General features: G+C 55.1%; 1 protein-coding gene across 1 annotated transcript; it reads right to left on the minus strand.

Moving 5' to 3' along the window:
* Positions 1-3,314: 3,314 nt before the first annotated feature.
* On the minus strand, positions 3,315-19,470 carry LOC129638141 (mastin-like). Its single transcript, XM_055562707.1, has 11 exons — positions 19,446-19,470; positions 18,522-18,746; positions 17,667-17,771; positions 17,441-17,501; positions 12,332-12,569; positions 10,874-10,987; positions 8,536-8,596; positions 8,203-8,383; positions 7,722-7,996; positions 3,568-3,728; positions 3,315-3,482 (listed from the first exon to the last, which is right to left on the minus strand). The coding sequence occupies exons 1-11, from the start codon at positions 19,468-19,470 to the stop codon at positions 3,315-3,317; spliced, it is 1,614 nt and encodes a 537-aa protein (XP_055418682.1).
* Positions 19,471-21,963: the final 2,493 nt, after the last annotated feature.

The raw sequence follows: 21,963 nt of genomic DNA on the forward strand, positions 1-21,963 counted from the left end.
CTACAGAGCAAAACGCAGGCTTTCCGAGAAGAGAAATGGACACACATTCCCACACAAACCAGTGTGAAAGATTAGCCTGATACACACTCACCAGAGACCTGGAACAGCACCAATGTCCTGAGCAGGTAAATTCAGGTTGAAAAAAAAAAAAAAGGAAAGAAAGTTCAAATAAAAATAAACAGGTAGGTGACTTCCGTGGTAGTCCAGTGGTTGAGACTCCAAGGTGCCAAAGCAGGGGCGCAGGTTCAATCCCTGGTCGAGGGACTAAGATCCCATATGCGGTGCAGCCAATACATTAATTAAACAACATGGAAACAAACAGTGGTATGTTCACGCAGCAGAGAGTGTTGGACGACGGACGCAACCTGGAGGCCAGAGGCTGCGGCTGAGAGCTGGGCAGGGAGGGGGCGGCAGTAAAGGGCACACAGAGAGTTTTGGAGGTGTCGGGATGGCCAAGGGTGGCCTGGCCAGGCCCTCCCCCTGAGGACCACAGCCCAGGAGGACTGTATCAGAAGGGGTGCAGCTCCCGGCCTTGGGAAGCCAGTGTCACGGTCCTTTTCCCTCTGGGAACCACCTGTTCCCAATGGTGGTGGTCTCCACCCACTGTCCAGCCTCGTCTGAGGCTGCCCACCATGGTGTTAGGCCCTCCACAGTCTCGTAGGGTCTTTCCCTGGGGTTTCAAGGTGCCCATGGGAGCCCTCCGAGCTGGGGAGGGCCTCACTCTGCCCACTAGGGGAGCCACGTGCCCACTTCATAGAGGGGGCCGCTCCCTACCCTGTGTGTCCCGCCCCATCTCAGCCCTGACCCCTTGGAACGCCCTGATCCTCAGGCCTCGAGTCCCCAGGACACATGCTGGGTGCTTCCTGCCCCCAGGACCCAGGCCTGGACACAGATGTGTGGGGGGGCGCCCTAGTGTCTCCAGGGGGACTTTGCCGGGGCTGGGGGCCCACCCGCTGCCAGACCCCAGACTTGTACATGCTACGGAAAGGGGCAGGATCCATGTGTCCCTGGGCGCCTCCAGGTCCCAAGTGGGAGTGATTTTCCAGGCTGAGTATCAGCCTCAGGGAGAGAAAGGGGGACGGGCAGAAGGGCTCATGGGCCAGTCCCTGGGGCAACCCTCCACAGGTACTGGCAGCTCTGATCTCACCTGCGTCCCTGAAATGCACAGGGTGGGATCAGGGCCACCCCTTCACTTACTGGGTTAAAGCCCCTCCTAAGATCTTCATGACCAACATAATCACAATGGTGTGATCACTGACCTAGAGCCAGACATCCTGGAATATGAAGTCAAGTGGGACTTAGAAAGCATCACTACAAACAAAGCTAGTGGAGGTGATGGAATTCCAGTTGAGCTCTTTCAAATCCTGAAAGATGATGTTGTGAAAGTGCTGCACTCAATATGCCAGCAAATTTGGAAAACTCAGCAGTGGCCACAGGACTGGAAAAGGTCAGTTTTCATTCCAATCCCAAAGAAAGGCAATGCCAAAGAATGCTCAAACTACCGCACAATTGCACTCATCTCACACGCTAGTAAAGTAATGCTCAAAATTCTCCAAGCCAGGCTTCAGCAATACGTCAACCGTGAACGTCCAGATGTTCAAGCTGGTTTTAGAAAAGGCAGAGGAACCAGAGCTCAAATTGCCAACATCCGCTGGATCATGGAAAAAGCAAGAGAGTTTCAGAAAAACATCTATTTCTGCTTTATTGACTATGCCAAAGCCTTTGACTGTGTGGATTACAATAAACTCTGGAAAATTCTGAAGGCGATGTGACTACCAGACCACCTGACCTGCCTCTTGAGAAACCTATATGCAGGTCAGGAAGCAACAGTTAGAACTGGACACGGAACAACAGACTGGTTCCAAATAGGAAAAGGAGTACGTCAAGGCTGTATATTGTCACCCTGCTTATTTAACTTATATGCAGAGTACATCATGAGAAACGCTGGATTGGAAGAAGCACAAGCTGGAATCAAGATTGCCGGGACAAATATCAATAACCTCAGATATGCAGATGACACCACCCTTATGGCAGAAAGTGAAGAGGAACTAAAAAGCCTCTTGATGAAAGTGAAAGAGAAGAGTGAAAAAGTCGGCTTAAAGCTCAACATTCAGAAAACGAGGATCATGGCATCCGGTCCCATCACTTCATGGGAAATAGATGGGGAAACAGTGGAAACAGTGTCAGACTTTATTTTTCTGGGCTCCAAAATCACTACAGATGGTGACTGCAGCCATGAAATTAAAAGACACTTACTCCTTGGAAGGAAAGTTATGACCAACCTAGATAGCATATTGAAAAGAAGAGACATTACTTTGCCAACAAAGGTCTGTCTAGTCAAGGCTATGGTTTTTCCTGTGGTCATGTATGGACGTGAGAGTTGGACTGTGAAGAAGGCTGAGCGCCGAAGAATTGATGCTTTTGAACTGTGGTGTTGGAGAAGACTCTTGAGAGTCCCTTGGACTGCAAGGAGATCCAACCAGTCCATTGTAGAGGAGATCAGCCCTGGGATTTCTTTGGAAGGAATGATGCTGAAGCTGAAACTCCAGTACTTTGGCCACCTCATGCGAAGAGTTGACTTATTGGAAAAGACTCTGATGCTGGGAGGGATTGGGGGCAGGAGGAGAAGGGGATGACGGAGGATGAGATGGCTGGATGGCATCACCAACTCAATGGATGTGAGTTTGAGTGAACTCCGGGAGTTGGTGATGGACAGGGAGGCCTGGTGTGCTGCAATTCATGGGGTCGCAAAGAGTCGGACACGACCGAGTGACTGAACTGAACTGAACATGCTCCAGAGACCCCTCTTGGGGGTGAGAGTCCTGAACCAACGTCATAGGAGGCATTGGGTTGGTGGGGGGGGCCGGGCGGGATGTGATCAGAACAAAGTCACTGCCCTGCACTCACTGGAAAGGGATGCACCCAGCGGCAAGGTTAACCCTCCCCTGCAAGCTCCCAGAAAACTTTCTCGGAAATGTCCCCACCCCCAGACCGTGGCAACCCAGCCTGGCGCCAGAGTCCAAGGACCCCTCCAGGGGCCCTCTACGGCTCCCTCCAGCAAGCACAACGCCGCGATCCCAAACCACAGTCGGGGGCTGGCTTTTCTGAGTTTAATGGGAAACAGAGGGTGAGCAGCAGGCCAGGGGCCACCACACTGCTGGGAGACAGCAGCGCACGGGGCTTCTCGCTGTCTCTCCCTCCCAGGGCGAGGGGAAGGGGGATTGGGAGGGCAAGGCTGGCCCTGGGAAAGAAGCAGGGTGTTGGCCAGAAGGGTTGGCAGTCTTCTCGTCGTGCAGACCCCACCCCCACCCCATCTAGGGTCCAGGGAACGGGACGTACTGGCGGATCCAGGACACGTAGCTGGTCACCCGGGTGTACACCCCAGGGAGGTCGCGATGGCCACAGATGTCTCCCCAGCTGACAATGCCCACCTGGACCCAGGTGTTATTCCAGCTGCACACCAGGGGGCCCCCAGAGTCACCCTGCGGGAGAGGTGGCCCTCAGCGCCCTGCAGTGGCCCCTCGTGGGCGAGGAGGGGCGGGAGGATGGAGCGGGCCTGGGTCCCACCTGGCAGGAGTCCCGGCCCTCGCTGCCCGCACACAGCATGTCGTCCTTGATGATCTGATGGGCGGCGTCTGCAGAGGAGTTCTGATAGTGCCGGTTACAAACCTCGTTCCCCACGATGGGCACCTCCGCCTCCTGCAGGTGGTGGGGTGGGCGCAGCGGCCCTGTCGGGGGTCGGGGGCCAGGTGAGGGCAGGCACTCACTCTGCTCCATGCTGGGGTGTCAGCGGTGGGCTCCAGGTCCTCACTGCCAACCCTGACCCTGGGTCCAGAACCAGCACCCTGGGGCCCTGGGGCTCAGCTTCCCCACGGCCACTAAACCCACCCAGCACCAGGACGCAGGGCTCTATAAGCCTAAGGACAGGACGACCCAGGACGGCATTCTTCTGGGAGTTCTTTTTCCCTGGAGAAGGGACGTAGCAAGCCCTTGTCCTGACAAGTGCTCTGAGCCACATGGGTTCAAGTTTGCACCTTCTGACATCTGAGACCACGGCAGACCCCAGATTCTCTTTTTCTGTTTGTTTGTTTTAATTATTTTTTATTGGAGAATCGTTAATTTACAATGTTGTATCCGTTTCAGGTGTACAGCAAAGTGATTCGGTTATACCTATATATAGATAGTTATGGAGAAGGCAGTGGCACCCCACTCCAGTACTCTTGCCTGGAAAATCCCATGGATGGAGGAGCCTGGTAGGCTGCAGTCCATGGGGTCGCGAAGAGTCGGACATGACTGAGCGACTTCACTTACAATTTTCACTTTCATGCATTGGAGAAGGAAATGGCAACCCACTCCAGTGTTCTTGCCTGGAGAATCCCAGGGATGGCAGAGCCTGGTGGGCTGCCATCTATGGGGTCACACAGAGTCAGACACGACTGAAGCGACTTAGTAGTAGAAGTAGTAGATAGTTATACATATATAAAGATGCTCTGTTTTAGATTCTTTTCCCATGTAGGTCATTACAGAGTATTGACTAGAGTTCCCTGTGCTATATAGTATGTTCTTGTTAGTTATCTATTTTATATATAGCAGTGGGTTTTATGGAGAAGGCAATGGCACCCCACTCCAGCACTCTTGCCTGGGAAATCCCATGGGTGGAGGAGCCTGGTGGGCTGCAGTCCATGGGGTCGCACAGAGTTGGACACGACTGAACGACTTCACTTTCACTTTTCCTTTCATGCATTGGAGAAGGAAATGGCAACCCACTCCAGTGCTCTTGCCTGGAGAATCCCAGGGACAGGGGAGCCTGGTGGGCTGCCATCTATGGGGTCGCACAGAGTCGGACACGACTGAAGCAACTTAGCAGCAGCAGTGAGTTTCATCCCTCCCCAACCCTTTCTCTCCTGGCAACCATGTTTGTTTTCTATATCTGTGATGATTCCTGTCTTGTAAACCATTTGTACAATTTTTTAGTATTCCACATATAAGCAATATCACAAGATATTTGTCTTTTTCTGTCCTGACTTCACTCAGTATGACAATCTCTAGGTCCGTCCGTGTTGCTGCACATGACATTATTTCGTTCTTTTTTACGGCTGAGTAATATTCCATGGTGTACGTGTACCACATCTTTATCCACTCATGTGTTGATGCACATCTGGATTGTCTCCATGTCTTGGCTCTACTGTGAACAGTGCTGCAGTGAATATCAGGGCACAGGTATCTTTTTGAATTTTGGCTTCTTCAGGTACATGCCCAGGAGCAGGCCCTAGCTTCTCGATCCCAGGTTTGCTCGTCTGCAGGAGGACAGTCAAGGTCCACCCCGGCGGTCATGGTGAGGACCCATGAGAACCATGGGTGTAATTGCTGGGACCTGGCAGAGAATAAAGGCCCTGAGTCCCCAGTATCCCACACACCTGCCCATCTGAGACCTAGGCCTCAGATACATTCAGCTCAAAGGGGAATCCCCTTCAAAAGATCAAACATAGAATTAGAGGACGACCCAGAAATTCCATACCTGATCTAGACCCAGAAGAATTGAAAATAGATGCTTTAATAGGTGCTGGCAGCCTCAGGCTCATAGCAGCTTGACTCACAGGAGCCAAAAACCAGCAAACACTCAGGCATCCATCAACTGGTGCAGATACACAGAATGTGGTTCATCCACACAGTGGAATATTCAGTTCAGTTCAGTTCAGTCGCTCAGTCGTGTTCGACTCTTCGCGACCCCATGAATCGCAGCACACCAGGCCTCCCTGTCCATCACCAACTCCCGGAGTTCACCCAGACTCACGTCCATCGAGTCAGTGATGCCATCCAGCCATCTCATCCTCCATCATCCCCTTCTCCTCCTGCCCCCAATCCCTCCCAGCATCAGAGTTTTTTCCAATAAGTCAACTCTTTGCATGAGGTGGCCAAAGTACTGGAGTTTCAGCTTCAGCATCATTCCCTCCAAAGAAATCCCAGGGCTGATCTCCTTCAGAATGGACTGGTTGGATCTCCTTGCAGTCCAAGGGACTCTCAGGAATCTTCTCCAACACCACAGTTCAAAGGCATCAATTCTTCAGCGCTCAGCCTTCTTCACAGTCCAACTCTCACATCCATACATAACCACTGGAAAAACCATAGCCTTGACTAGATGGACCTTTGTTGGCAAAGTAATGTCTCTGCTTTTCAATATGCTATCTAGGTTGGTCATAACTTTCCTTCCAAGGAGTAAGTGTCTTTTAATTTCATGGCTGCAGTCACCATCTGCAGTGATTTTGGAGCCCAAAAAAATAAAGTCTGACACTGTTTCCACTGTTTCCCCATCTATTTCCCATGAAGTGATGGGACCAGATGCCATGATCTTCGTTTTCTGAATGTTGAGCTTTAAGCCAACTTTTTCACTCTCCTTTTTCACTTTCATCAAGAGGCTTTTTAGTTCCTCTTCACATTCTGCCATAAGGGTGGTGTCATCTGCATATTTGTCCCGGCAATCTTGATTCCAGCTTGTGTTTCTTCCAGTCCAGCGTTTCTCATGATGTACTCTGCATATAAGTTAAATAAGCAGGGTGATAATATACAGCCTTGACGTACTCCTTTTCCTATTTGGAACCAGTCTGTTGTTCCGTGTCCAGTTCTAACTGTTGCTTCCTGACCTGCATATAGGTTTCTCAAGAGGCAGGTCAGGTGGTCTGGTAGTCACATCGCCTTCAGAATTTTCCAGAGTTTATTGTAATCCACACAGTCAAAGGCTTTGGCATAGTCAATAAAGCAGAAATAGATGTTTTTCTGAAACTCTCTTGCTTTTTCCATGATCCAGCGGATGTTGGCAATTTGAGCTCTGGTTCCTCTGCCTTTTCTAAAACCAGCTTGAACATCTGGACGTTCACGGTTGACGTATTGCTGAAGCCTGGCTTGGAGAATTTTGAGCATTACTTTACTAGTGTGTGAGATGAGTGCAATTGTGCGGTAGTTTGAGCTCAGCCGTAAAAAAGGAACGAAGCGCTGAGACTCACTACAATGTGGATGAGCCTTAAAAACATGCTCAATGAGATGAGCCAGACACAAAAGACCATACATTGTATGATTCCATTTACAGGAAGCTTCCAGAACAGGCAAATCCCCAGAGACAGAGAGCTGGTGTTGGCACCAGAGGCTGGGGGAGGGGAGCCAGTGCTTGAGCGGGATGGCGCCTCTGTGGGGGGACGTTCTGGTGGCCAATGGCGGTTAGGGTTGTACAATCATGTAAATGTACTTCATGTACAGTTAAAAGTGGTTAAGATGGCAAAACTTTGTTAGGTATGTGCTGTGCTTAGTCGCTCAGTTGTTTCCGACTCTTTGTGACCCTATGGGCTGTAGCCCGCCAGGCTCCTCTGTCCGTGGGATTTCCCAGGCAAGAGTACTGGAGTGTGTTGTCATTCCTTCCTCCAGGGGGATCTTCCCAAGTCAGGGACCGAACCCAGGTCTCCCACATTGCAGGAGGATTCTTTACCGACTGAGCCACCCGGGAAGCCCAAGAATACTGGAGTGGGTAGCCGTTCCCTTCTCCAGGGGATCTTAGCAACCCAGGAATCAAACCCAAGTCTCCTGCACTGCAGGTGGATTCTTTACCAGCTGAGCTACCAGGGAAGCCCTTGTTAGGTATATTTCACCCCACTAAACAAGGAGAGGATTCCCCCACATCACAGAGAATAAAGCGTCTCTCTGCATGCCCACTGGGTCTCCCAGAACCTTACCTCCGAGTCTGAAGTCACCCCAGCCAGTCACCCAGCACATCTTCTTTTCAGGGACCCTCAGTGAGGCAGGTGGGAGGGAGACCATCTGGACGTGAGGGGAGAGGGTCACAGGGGCCTCCAGTCTCAGCAGGGCGATGTCCGCACCCCCTTTGGCAGACAGGAGGTGGTTGTAATCAGGGTGTGGGATGATCTCAGTCACCTTCATCAGCCAGTGTGGGTCACAGAGCCTCAGCTGCCCAACTTGCACCCTGAAGGCAGAAGCCTGCGGGCTTTCCCTGAGGGAGAGGGGTCGGAAGCCACTCAGAGGCCTGGGCTGGGGCAGGGCCGGGCTCGTCTTGCAGCAGGAACAGGGCTGGCTGCTGGCAGAGCTGTGGCTTTCTGTGCGGCCCAGCACCTGGCCCCCAGCCCACACCCACACCCCTTGTGCCCCCCATCCCCGCTCCCCTCCCCAGCCACGGGGGCAGCGAGCAGAGTGACCCACCATCCAATGCAGTGGGCCGCGGTGAGCACCCACTGGGGGTGAACAAGGGAGCCCCCGCACACGTGCTCCCACTGCTCACGCTCCTTGCTGTGCCTTCTGAGGCTGGCCTGCCATGGCCACCGGCCGGGAGGGGCGTCGTGCACCCCCACTGTGCCATGCTGCTCCCTCCCCAGGTTGGGATCTGGGAAGCCGAGGAAGGGAGCCATCAGGGACCCCTGCCCGGCTGCACACACTCAGTCCCTCCCGGGGGTCGACTAACCAGTCCCCTCTGCACTGGTATGGAGGCATCTGGGTGGCCGGGGCAGGGCACAGGGACAGGGACTCAGAACTCACCAAGGGACATAGGCACGAAGCCCCCCGGTCCCGGAAGGGTCAGGAAGAGCAGCCACAGCATCTGCGGGGGAGGGCAGGGCCCCTGGTGAGGCACCCAGGGCCAGGACCCCGGGGGGAAGGTGGACAAGTGGGCCGAGTGGGGGGCTTCCTCACAGGGATGCACCTCTCACTCCCCCCCAGCCCCTATGAGCCCCTTTACCCCCAAGGTGGGGGTCCAGGGAGCTGTGAAGCACCTCCTTTCTCAGGCCCCATGGGGACTGAGCTTGGTGAGTCGATCAACAGTCATTGGGGAGCTCCTGCCCCTATCCAGATAATCACGATGGTGTGATCACTGACCTAGAGCCAGACATCCTAGAATGTGAAGTCAAGTGGGCCTTAGAAAGCATCACTAAGAACAAAGCTAGTGGAGGTGATGGAATTCCAGTTGAGCTATTTCAAATCCTGAAAGATGATGCTGTGAAAGTGCTGCACTCAATATGCAAGCAAATTTGGAAAACTCAGCACTGGCCACAGGACTGGAAAAGGTCACTTTTCATTCCAATCCCAAAGAAGGGCAATGCCAAAGAATGCTCAAACTACCGCACAATTGCACTCATCTCACACACTAGTAAAGTAATGCTCAAAATTCTCCAAGCCAGGCTTCAGCAATATGTGAACCGTGAACTTCCTGATGTTCAAGCTGGTTTCAGAAAAGGCAGAGGAACCAGAGATCAAATTGCCAACATCCGCTGGATCATGGAAAAAGCAAGAGAGTTCCAGAAAAACATCTATTTCTGCTTTATTGACTATGCCAAAGCCTTTGACTGTGTGGATCACAATAAACTGTGGAAAATTCTGAAAGAGATGGGAATACCAGACCACCTGACCTGCTTCTTGAGAAATCTGTGTGCAGGTCAGGAAGCAACAATTAGAACTGGACATGGAATAACAGACTGGTTCCAAATAGGAAAAGGAGTACGTCAAGGCTGTATATTGTCACCCTGCTTATTTAATTTATATGCAGAGTACATCATGAGAAACGCTGGACTGGAAGAAGCACAAGCTGGAATCAAGATTGCCGGAAGAATTATCAATAACCTCAGATATGCAGATGACACCACCCTTATGGCAGAAAGTGAAGAGGAACTAAAAAGCCTCTTGATGAAAGTGAAAAAGGAGAGTGAAAAAGTTGGCTTAAAGCTCAACATTCAGAAAATGAAGATCATGGCATCTGGTCCCATCACTTCATGGGAACTAGATGGGGAAACAGTGGAAACAGTGTCAGACTTTATTTTTCTGGGCTCCAAAATCACTGCAGATGGTGACTGCAGCCATGAAATTAAAAGACGCTTACTCCTTGGAAGGAAAGTTATGACCAACCTAGATAGCATATTGAAAAGCAGAGACATTACTTTGCCAACAAAGGTCCATCTAGTCAAGGCTATGGTTTTTCCTGTAGTCATGTATAGATGTGAGAGTTGGACTGTGAAGAAAGCTGAGTGCTGAAGAATTGATGCCTTTGAACTGTGGTGTTGGAGAAGACTCTTGAGAGTCCCTTGGACTGCAAGGAGATCCAACCAGTCCATTCTGAAGGAGATCAGCCCTGGGATTTCTTTGGAGGGAATGATGCTGAAGCTGAAACTCCAGTACTTTGGCCACCTCATGCGAAGGGTTGACTTATTGGAAAAGACTCTGATGCTGGGAGGGATTGGGGGCAGGAGGAGAAGGGGATGATGGAGGATGAGATGGCTGGATGGCATCACTGACTCGATGGACGTGAGTCTGGGTGAACTCCGGGAGTTGGTGATGGACAGGAAGGCCTGGCGTGCTGCGATTCATGGGGTCGCAAAGAGTCAGGTACAACTGAGTGACTGAACTGCCCCTATCCACACTTTGCTGTGGATGCATGCTGTCCTGTCCGACTCTGTGCGACCCCAGGGACTGCAGCCCGCCAGGCTCCTCTGCCCATGGGATTCTTCAGGCAAGAATACTGGAGTGGGTTGCCATGTCCTCCTCCAGGGGATCTTCCCAACCTCAGGATTGAACCCACGTCTCTTTTGTCTCCTGCATTGGCAGGCGGGATCTTTACCACTAGCGCCACCTGCGAAGCCCGACATCCAAAACCTCAGCTGCCAACGCACAACCAGGCCTGTGGAAACAGGCCCAGAAGAACGTGAAGAGGATGCAGGCTTGCTGGATGAAGTCCTGGAACACTGGCCCAGGCTGGCAGGCTGAGGGTCAGCATTCGCCAGTGACCGGGCCACTTGAGCCACAGGGCAGCCCCTGAGGTCACTGAGCTCGGTGGGGCAGCTGGAGCACGCCACCATCTGCCTGGAGCACAGCTGACCACCATCCTCACCGCCACCAGCAGACAGACACGGCACCCTGTCTGCTCTGAGGCTGGGGTTCTCGGAAGCTGTTGCTGAGACAGTATGACCCACTGGGCCGTGGAAGGCAGGTGGACGGAGCCAGGCTGGGTGGAGGGCGTTACAGGGCTGACCACTGCCCGCAAGGAGGCCCAGGGCATGCACAGCCCTCGTGAGGAAAAAATGCCAGCCCTTACACCACCCTAGATTAGCCAGGGGGCCGACGGGAGTGAGGCAGCCTCAAAGGAGCTGCCAGCCCCCCAGGCACTGGTCAGCAAGTGCTCGCCAGAAGGGGGACGTGGCAGCCCACCCTGTCCAGCACCGTCCACTGTGTGTGAGGACAGCAGCTGAAGGACCGGGGAGAGCGGGGCTCAGGGCTCAGCCCACAGCCACTGCGGCCATGCCGGGGGCCAGCAGGGCCCCCCACTGTCCACTAGACCCCCTTTGGCGATGACCCGCAGACTCACCCCATCCCTGAGGTGTCTGAGCTCCGTCTGGCCACACAGACGTCTTGGCCAGGGCTGTAGTCCCGGGCCGTCACAGCTGAGGTGAGCCAGGAGCATGTTCTGCATGTCCCCTGCCCTCCATTGTGACACAACAGCCCTCCTCCTGGCGGTCAGTCACTGCCCTACCAACAGGATGCCCCTCCTTCTTGACCAGGGGCTTCTGGACACAAAGCCCAGCACGGCCAGGCATCAACCGCGACTTTGCTTTTGACACCCTTACGACACTGGGACCCTTTGAGGGGCCATGACCCTTGACCCTGCAGAGTGCAGACTTGTGGGCTCCGGGAGCACCAGTCCCCACTGAGTGTAACAGTGGGCAAGCCCCGCTCCCCTTGCACCCTCTCGCACCCCGCGTGGCCCCCACACTCCCCTGGGGAAACCCTGCCCCCCCGTGGCACCCTGCTTCCCTCCGGGGGCCCTGCTCCCCCATGACCCCACTCCCCTCGTGAGCCCTGCTCCCTCCCACCCCCATGGGCCCCAACTCCCTCCGTGGCCCCTGCACCCTGATTCCACAGTTGGAGACACAGCTCCAGAGAAGGCCTGCAATTCTGCCTGGGATTCATCCTGGAGGACAGCCTGACCCATGACGTGTCACTGCCCAGCTGGGCCACCGACCAGTGGCTCCCAGGTGTGCCCAGCGGGTGCCTGGCCGTGGGCCTCTCTCTCGCCTCCTAAGCTCAGAGTGGGTCTGGGCACTGATGCCACAGGACGGGATTCAGACTCCCAAGCTCTCAGATAGTGGTGCCAGCTGAGTTCCTGCAAAACCCCAGGTGGGCATGCCTCCATCACCACAGGAACAAACCTCTGGTCCTTCCAGGAGCAGAAGCACCGATGTGGGCCTCTGTCCACAGGGCCGGTTGCTCGCTGGCAGAATTGTGCCATTGGAGTGGGCGCTGGTGTCCGTTGCTGGGAGGCTAAAGCAGCCCTGTTGAGAACGCCCCCCACCGTGACCATTTTTCCACCAGCCGCCTGGCCGGCTGGGCAGCAACCAGTGCGCTTCACTCCCAACGGGAAGAACGGCAGGGTGCCGCCGCCCGCTGCTACTTTGAAGACATTGTCGCCCACCCCCCAGCTTGGGACCCCTAAGTATTTGACTGATACCACCCTGTCCCTCCAGATCAGACTGGAGCTAGGTGGTCCCTCAATGCAGTGGTGGGTGTCCTTGTAAGAAGAGGTGAGGGTGCTGGGAGACACACGGAGGAGACAGCCATGGAGGTGACAGAGGCAGAGACAGGAGGACGCGGCCACCACCAAGGATGCAGGTGACCCTGGATGCTGGGCGGTCCTCCCGGAGCCCCCAGGACACCCTGAGCTGGACCCCCGGCCTGTAGCCTTCCATTGCTGTAAGCCCCCACTTCCCCTACCCTTGGCAGCCCACCAGGAAGAGCCCACCCAGCATCTGCTTGGCCACAGCCTCAGGCAGGGACACCCAGAGCCGGCTCTCCTGGGTTCAATGAGCTGCACAGAGACGAGGCGGGGAGGCCGTGACCCTGGCCCCACCTGAGGGCATGGTCCGGCTGCTCCCTGAGCCAAGGACAGGGGCCCAGCAGGAAGGTCTCAGAGCAGGGCGTGGTGGAGGACGCAGCAGAGTGGAGTGGGCATCGGGGAAGGAGCAGTGAGGGCCCCCTCCTCAAACACCCGGGAGGGTCCGATATCAGCCCGTGCCGCCAGCACCCTGGCTCCTGCCCGGGGCTGAGGGGCTGAGGAGCCGCAGTGGGGGTTGTGGCACAGGCAGGAGGTCACTCCAGGAAAGCTGGGGCCACAGCAGTGCCCTGCAACGCACCACCCCAGCTGGAACCCTCAGGTTCCCCTCTGGTCACAGCACCACACTTGGCAAGCTCAGGTCTCCAGGGACCCATCACTCCTTCTGGGGGTCAGAGTCACCAGCATCCTTCCTGCTCCTCCGGGGGCCCCAGAACCCCAGGAGATGTTCAGATGTCTACAGAGAACAACCCAGATCCCAAGTGGCCAGGGTGCCATCAGGGGAAGAGAGTCTGCACACAGGAGGGGAGGGGTCCTACAGGCCCTGGGCACAAGCTCTGGGTGAGCGAGGGGCCTCCTCCCGACCCCCCACCATCCGTCCACCCACGGTGGTGGGTGTAGGTGTGGAGTTGGCTCCCAGAGCCCAGCTAACGGGGACACATCACAGAGGTGACAGCCAGGAGCCCCGGGCCCCCAGGGCCGAGCCTGAGCCTGGGCCCTGACTTCCCGACCCCACCAAGCCCAGATCAGGTGAAACGGACTGGAGCGGAGCCAGGGAGAGAGCGGGGGCCACTGCTTCCGAAAAGAACCCTGAGGGAGAACACTGGGGGCAAAGACATGGTCTGAACACAGCCATCAGATCAGCCAGAACCAGAAGCAAGAGGTTTGAGGTTTATGGGGGAAAAGCCTCCTGACTATTATTGGCAGATAATGTGATTTTCTTCCCGGAAAAGCCAAAAGCTTCAACTGAAGAGGTTTTTAAATTAAGTTTCTTAAAGTGTTGAGATGGAAGATAAATATTTTAAACACAAATAAGTAGAGAAAGAAAGTCATCCCTGCCTCCCAGGGATAACTGCGGGAGGGGCCAGTCTAGAGCCGCATCAGTGCCCCCACCCCCTCTAATAGCTGCACAAGGAATGTTTGCAGGTCTGTGATGACGGCAAAACTCTCCTGAGAAGGGAAACAAAATGCCATTCGAGGTGGCTGTCATCAAACATCAACCCTTCTAACCCCACTGTGACGTGCTGCTGCTGCTGCTAAGTCGCTTCAGTCGTGTCCGACTCTGTGCGACCCCATTGACAGCAGCCCACTAGGCTCCTCTGTCCCTGGGATTCTCCAGGCAAGAACACTGGAGTGGGTTGCCATTTCCTTCTCCAATGCATGAAAGTGAAAAGTGAAAGTGAAGTCGCTCAGTCGTGCCCGACTCTTAGCGACCTCATGGACTGGAGCCTACCAGGCTCCTCCGTCCATGGGATTTTCCAGGCAAGAGTACTGGAGTGGGGTGCTGCAGGCAAATCTGCTCATTTTCCCGAGGGTGTCTGGAGGGCAATTCAGGGGCGGGCAGCCCCAGCGCAGAGCAGGGGGCAGCCGGCACGCAGTGTTTTCACCATGCGCACGGGGCTCCAAACTCACAGCGGAGGGCCCGCTGGCTTCCAGCGCTCAGTCCCTAAACCCCGGCCACAGACACGGCCAAGCAGCCACAAGTAACTGGCATCAACTCGGAGGCGAAGAAAGAGGCCACAGTGTCGTGTCCGTGTCTGATGGGCAAGTGTTTGGACACTGGACGGAGGAGACAGAGAGAGCGGGCAGCAACGGGCAGAGGGAGAAGATGGGCTGACTCACGGGGCTGCTGGAGGGCAAGTGCACAGGCCAACCAGCAACATTCTTTGCCATTACAAGCGTCCACAAGAACCATGCATGCAGAGGTGGAGCTTCATAACCTAAATCTTGAGTCCCTAGTCACCCTCCTCTTCCCTCCTGCTGGCCTGGGCACCACTGTGGGGCCACAAGGAGTAACGGCAGGCCCATCATTTAAAGGATCTTCAGTTCAGTGCAGTTCAGTCACTCAGTCGTGTCTGACTCTGAGACCCCATGGACTGCAGCACGCCAGGCCTCCCTGTCCATCACCAGATCCCAGAGCTTACTCAAACTCATGTCCATCGAGTCAGTGATGCCATCCAAACATCTCATCCTCTGTTGTCCCCTTCTCCTCCTGCCTTCAATCTTTGCTATCATCAGGGTCTTTTCAAATGAGCCAGTTCTTTGCATCAGGTGGCCAAAGTATTGGAGTTTCAACTTCATCATTAATCCGGCGGATGAATATTCAGGACTGATTTCCTTTAGGCTTGACTGGTTTGATCTCTTTGCAATCCAAGGGATTCTCAAGAGTCTTCTCCAACACCACAGTTCAAAAGCATCAATTCTTTGTCACTCAGCTTTATGGTCCAATTCTCACATCCATACAAGACTACTGGAAAAACCATAGCTTTGACTAGATGGACCTTTGTCGGCAAAGTAATGTCTCTGGTTTTTAATACGCTGTCTAGGTTTGTCACAGATTTTCTTTCAAGGAACAAGCATCTTTTAATTTCATGGCTGCAGTCACCATCTGCAGTGATTTTGAAGCCCAAGGAAATGAAGTCTCTCACTGTTTTCATTGTTTCCCCATCTATTTGCCATGAAGTGATGGGGCCGGATGCCATGATCTTAGTTTTTTGAATGTTGAGCTTTAAGCCAGCTTTTTCACTCTCCTCTTCCACTTTCATCAAGAGTCTCTTTAGTTCTTTGCTTTCTGCCATAAGGGTGGTGTCATCTGCATATCTGAAGTTATTGGTACTTCTCCCCACAATCTTGATTCCAGCTCATGCTTCCTCCAGCCCAACGTTTTGCATGATGTACTCTGCACATACGTTAAATAAGCAGGGTGACAGTAGACTGCCTTGACGCACTCCTTTCCCAATTTGGGACCAGTCCATTGCTCCATCTCCGGTTCTAACTGTTGCTTCTTGACCTGCACACAGACTTTTCCGGAGGCAGGTCAGACGGTCTGGTATTCCCATCTCTTGAAGAATTTTCCAGTTTGTTGTGATCCACACAGTCAAAGTCTTTAGCATAGTCAATGAAACAGATGTTTTTCTGGAATTGTGTTGCTTTTTCAATGATCCAACAGATGTTGGCAATTTGATCTCTGGTTCCCCTGCCTTTTCTAAACCCAACTTGAACATCTGGAAGTTCACAGTTCACGTACTGTTGAAGCCTGGCTTGGAGAATTGGCAGCAATGGTCAGTGGGTGGTGGTCAGGGCCTTATGATCTCCACAGAAGCTTGTCTCCTTGTCCCCCCACCACAACCCACCTGCTGGCATCACTCTGGGCTCAGGGCCCAGTGCCCTGGGAGGGGTCCCCACAGCTCAGTTTTGAGCCCAGCCCCTGTCCGGCCATTTCCCCCAGAGCACCAGGCATTCCGGGAGTCCTTAGGGGCAGGGCATGTCTCCAATTTGTCTCTGGCCCCCTGAGGCCATGGTGGGCAGGGACAGGGGATGGAGTGGACACAGTTTGCAACCCCCAGATGCCAACAGAAAAGTTCCCAGGGGAGGGCACCTGGCAGGATGCAGCCACCAAGGAGAGGCAAGGAGCAAAGACCTCTGTTTCTAGGGTCCCAACCCTCCCCCATCTGTGTTCCGTGTTTTGTCTTTAAATTTGTTCAAATGTTTAACTAAGATCCAGATTAAAAACAAAAACCATAGCACTGTATAGGAAGAGAAAGCACTGTCACTCGTCACAAACAGAACTGCAACACAAACTCTCCTGCTCACACACTCTCCCTGCAAGGCTGAGGCCCACGGGGACCCAGAACCTTGGTGGGGGCGCTCATCAGGTCCTGCCTGGTGGCCTCACCCCCGAGGGCCCAGCTACACCTGGGCCGTCTCCCCTCTGTCTCCCCTGATCTCATTCCTCTGCTGTGAGTCACTGGCCTCTGGTCCTCCTTGGACAACCAGCTCTTCAGGTTTGGCTGTCTGTCTCATTGGTTTGGTGCGTGTGCTCTGCCCAGGCGCCCATGGACCTCCACACGTGCTCCGGTCTGGCCCATGTGTGCTGGCGACCTGCTGTCCTGACCCGTCTGGACTGAGGGGGTTACCAGAAGGCGAGATTTCAGGACAACATTACCATTAGCATCGTTATTATTGTAAAGCACATATAAACTACAAATGTGCTATTGTAACCATTTAAAGTGAAGGATTCGGTGGCATTTAGTACATTCACAATGTTTCTCAACTCCCACCTCTTTCTGATTCCAGAACATTTCCAAGGCACGAAAGGAAACCCATCCCCATGAAGGCACAGCTCCCCGTTCCTCCCCGCACCACCACCCCCGACCCCAGGTGACCACCCATCCACTTTCCATCTGCCTGTGGATTTCCTCATTCTGAACATCTTGTACAGAGGGGGAGACAAGCTCCGTGGTCTTCAGTGTCTGGCTTCCCTCGCTGGCTCAGCACGTTGCCGGGTGCGTCCACGTGGTGTGGGGTGTGGGCCGGACGCCATGCCCTGTCTGGATGGAAGGGTCTCCTGACCCGTCTTCCCCTGAGGAGCCTGTGGGGTGCTCCTGTTTCTTGCTTGCAGTGAACAGGGACGCTGTGAACACATGTGGACATGTCTCAGTGTGAATGCCTGGTTTCAGTTCCTGTGTGTTCGCCTAAGTGGGGGGTGCTGGGTCACATAGCAAGGAGCTTTCCATGTTAAACCCAACCTGCAGGGGTGGGCCGCCCCCTTATCACCTGACCTTACAGCCACCCTCACCCTGCTGCTCTGGCTCCTTGACAAGTAGCTTCCACCACCCGGCTCCACGTCCACTCCTCCACAGGCTCCTCTGCTCGAGCCCCACGAGCCCTACCAGGTGGAGAGCTGCAGACAAGGCCCAGGCTGTGAGCCTGGCAGAGGCCCTGGATATGGGTGGTGGGCCACACAGGGAAGGAGGCGGGCTGCCCTCCCTGCCCCAGGGCTCTGGCACCGCCCCTCTTAGACTGTCCCCCTGCTCGAGGACAGGCTTCCAGGGACAGAGCAGCTTCAGGGACACACACTCGGTCCTGAGCACCACTGGGGCCTGGAGTCCTCCAGGACGTGGAGTCTGAGCTCCAGGAAGCTGGGAGGGACTGTCACAGTGGCCTCGGAGCACGCTGGTGTTGGCTCTAAGCTCATCACTCAGAGTGGGGACAGAGAACACCTGCCCACAGATAGTTCCCGGGCTGGAGGAGCCTGCAGTAAAAACACATCAAATTAGAGGATGAAGGAGACATGCCAGCTGCTTGTAGAATCCCTCAGTTTAAAGCCAAGAGAAAGGCTTGCCTTTGAGTCGCTGTGGCTACTTCAACACCTCTCCACGTCCTAGTATCCTTGTTCCCTCCCATCCCCACCCCACTTTAACAAGAAAGGACAAGTGAGGCCAGAATCTGGGCAGGTTAGGGTCAGGTAAGGCCATCAGGCTTCAAACTCAGAGCGCGGTTCAGTTTGCACTGTTACTTAAGTGCAAGGCACAGGGACACCCCCTACCCAGCTGTGTAGGAAGCCTCCTTTCAGCAGCTGCTAAGTGTGCAAACACACGGCTGGTCTAGTCTGGACTGGCAATGCGGCAGGCCGGGGTCGAACCTGCCTTACCTGCTGCCGAGCTGGGGCGGTGGCGGCGCTTTGCTGCCACCTGGCGGCCGAGCTCAGGGCGAGGCGCCGCGGTCACATTGCCGCCCGCCGAGCCAGGTGAGCGCCGCGGGTCTCCCGGTTCTTCCGCCTGGCACCCTGAAAGCTCCTCCCCCAAGCTGGGCGCAGGTTGCGGGGGAGCGCCCCCGAATCGAGGGCTGTAGATCCTGCGGGGTCGGCCTTCTGACGCTGGGAGAGAACCGGGAGGGGGCTGGGACTTAAAGCAGGCAGGAGGGGACGCAGGAGGGGAAGGCCTGGCTGCGGTGCTGGGGGAGGGAAGGGGAGGAGCGCAGGGGTGCAGCAGCGGCCCGGGCCTCAGCGTCGCCCTTGAGGCAGAGCTGGCTGAGTGCGGGGAGGGGAGGGCCGAGTGCAGGGGACTTGACCTGGCCAGCGGCTCTGGGGTCCTCAGAATGCCTACTGATGTCGGGGGCTGAGTCTGATAGGGTGCCAGGGGGAGACGCTGAATCATGGCTCACGCGGAGGGGAGGGCTCTGAAAAGGTTCGCAGGCGTGCCCACCTGCAGGGCATGGGAGCCCGGACCCTGAGCACCCTTTCTCTCTCATTGTCTTGTGGTAGCAAACATGTTCTCCCATCTTAAGATAAAATAAAAACCAACCAATCCTTTCTTAACCCTGGGCTCAATGACAAGGCAGGGAGTGAACGAACCTATGACCAGGTAGGAAGGCACCCCCACTGCATGTCCTCTGTCTGTTTCATGGGGGTTGGGAGCCAGGCTCTGTTGGGGCCACTTTCTTTCTGCACTGAGAGGAATGTCCAGCTGCCCCAGGTGACGTTATCCTCCACTCGTAGAAAGGCTCGTGACAATCAAATATTTCTCACCCTGGTGGCTCAGCTTTCTGCAGGACACATGGGAGCATAAAGACCCACCCTTTCCCAGTTGGTAGGCACCCATCCTATGCCTCCCCAGCATGCTTTGCAACCCACAGATACCCCCAGAGTGGGAAGTCCAGAAGTTTGGTTCTCTGAGGACGGCTCCCAAGCTCAGGGAGACAGATGCAGTCCTTGCAAGCCCTGGACCTTCCCACCTTCCAGATTTTTCCATGGCAATTGAACCAAAAACATTTTTTGTAACCACAAAAACCTTTTATGTAACCACCATCTCGCACAATCCTTCTCCATATTCCAGCCAACGCTCTTTAATTTGCATTTCTTTAGTGATTCTTTAGTGACTAGTGGTGTTGAGCATCTTTTCACGTGCTCATTGGCCATTTATATGTCTTCTTTGGAGAAAAGTCTTTTCAGACCCTTTACTTGTTTTTGAACTGGGTTTGTTCTGTTGATGTTGAATTGTAGGTGTTCTTTGTATATTCTAAATGCTAACCCCTTATCAAATATGTAATCTGTGTTTTCTCCTATTCTGTGGGTCACCATTTCACCCTGGTAATAATGTCCTCTGATGCACAATCTTGACGTTTGATTCATTTATTTTTTTCCTTTTTAGCTGCCTGTACTTTTGGTGTCACATCCAAGAAATGATTGTCAAATCGTGTCATGAAGATTTTTCCGTTTTCTTCTAAGAGTTTTATAGTTTGAGCTCTTTTGTTTAGGTCTTTGAGTTGGTTCTGTATGTGGTGTGAGGTCGGGGTCCAATTTCATTCTGTTGCTTGTGGATTTTCTTCCTTTTTAACTCAGCCCCTGAAGCAGCAGCCCCTGCACATAGACCTCCCACGGCCTGACCCTCAACAGCCACCTCAGGGAGCTAGCGGTACTACCCCTACTCTAGGCAGCTGCCAATCACACCTACTACCCCTTCCCCCCACAGTGGGCACATGACCAGGCGCAGTCCACCAGGATCCTCCCCCAGCAATGACCACCACTTTTCACCGGCAAATGTTACTGGTCTGGGTGACTTCCCCATGCAGCCCTGTGCAAACCTCCCCAGTACCCTCACAAAAAAGATGGTGCTGGCACTGAGCCCATGCTCCTGGGGTTCTTAAAACTGTAGCTCAGTGGTCAAGTGCTGCATGGCGGGCCCACATGAAACACTTGTTAAAACGCACACTTCTACTCAGAGCCAGCGAACCAAGGCTGGGGACCCAGAGAACAGATGTCTCAGATAAGCCCCTGAACCTGGCATCTGCCCCGGTGAAGAGACAGGGGAGGCAGTGTCCCAGAACAGGCCCACGCTGGGTCACTGTGGGGACACAGGAGCCGGCAGCCCCTTTGGACTTCTCTGAAGTCCTCCGAGAGGCCTCAGAGAGACCTGGAATGCTCACCTGCTGCTCAAGGGGTCTGGGCCCTCTGGTCTTCGTTACCCGGGACCCCAGGCACTATAACCAGGCCCTCTGGGCCACGGCTGACCCAGAGGTAACCTAGGCAGACTACCTCTCCAGCCCAGCGGAGCTACCAGCCCCAGGAGACGCCCCCACCCCAACCCCACGCCCGGCCCGGGGCCTTCTCAGGGCTAGTGACCGTCCTCACTGTAACAGACGGGCTGGGAGCGCTGAACACCTGCTGAGAGCTCTGGGCCAGACGTGGGCCTTGGAACACCAGCCCTGCGGGGGTGGGGGGCGGGGGCCGGGGCGGTCTGAACTGGAGGCCAACAGTCTCAGTACAGTGCCAAATAGGGGGCTGCTGGGGGTGAGGGTGGGTTGGATGGAAGGAAACGGAGGAAGGAGGAGACCCAGGGCGCAGGGGTGAATGAATGCAAGCCGGGGGTGGGGGGTCACCTCCCGCCACTTGACCCCAAAGAGCCCACAGGCGGAGGGGCTGACCTTGGAACGCTCCCTCTTTCCCACTCTGGGCCAGGGGACCGGGGTCGGGGGGCGCCCGACGGGGAGGCGCCCAGCGTGGCCTGGAAGGACAGGCGTTCGCGCATGGGTTCGGGGAGGACCTGAGATCCCGGCCGCAGGGGCCCAGCCCTGCCCCTGCTCCTCCCCCACCCTCCCGGACCCCCCGGCGCCCTTCCCCCCAGGCCAGCCCCTGGGTTAGGGAGCGTCTGCACTTCTCCTCCCGTCGGTCGGGCCCGCACTTGGTCTTGTGTACGGGGCCTGCTCATTGGGCACATTAGACGGATGCCCCGCCCAGGGCCCAGAGTTGGCCAATCGCAAGGGGTTTCACATCCTGCCGTAGGCGAGGGATTGTCACCGTACTACGACGCTTGGGGATCCCTAGGCCTCAGTGGTCGTTGCTCCTCCGCCCCGGGCCCTAGCCTCAAGGAGACCTCTGGGACCGCTGCCCGGGGAGGTGCCCGCGGGGCATCCGGAGAGCCCGGGGAGATCTCGGCCGCCCTGCTTCCTCGCCGCTCGCCGGCCCGTCCTCGCGAGGAACAGTGCCCCGCTAAGGGGAGTTTGCAGACGCTCCCTCACACCCGGGACGCGGCCCCTTTAAGGGCACAGGTGTCCATGGCGCCGCCTGACTGGAAAGCCGCCTCCGGGCCGGGCTC

Source organism: Bubalus kerabau, chromosome 23, assembly GCF_029407905.1.
Source record: "Bubalus kerabau isolate K-KA32 ecotype Philippines breed swamp buffalo chromosome 23, PCC_UOA_SB_1v2, whole genome shotgun sequence".
NCBI classification, from domain to species: domain Eukaryota; kingdom Metazoa; phylum Chordata; class Mammalia; order Artiodactyla; family Bovidae; genus Bubalus; species Bubalus kerabau.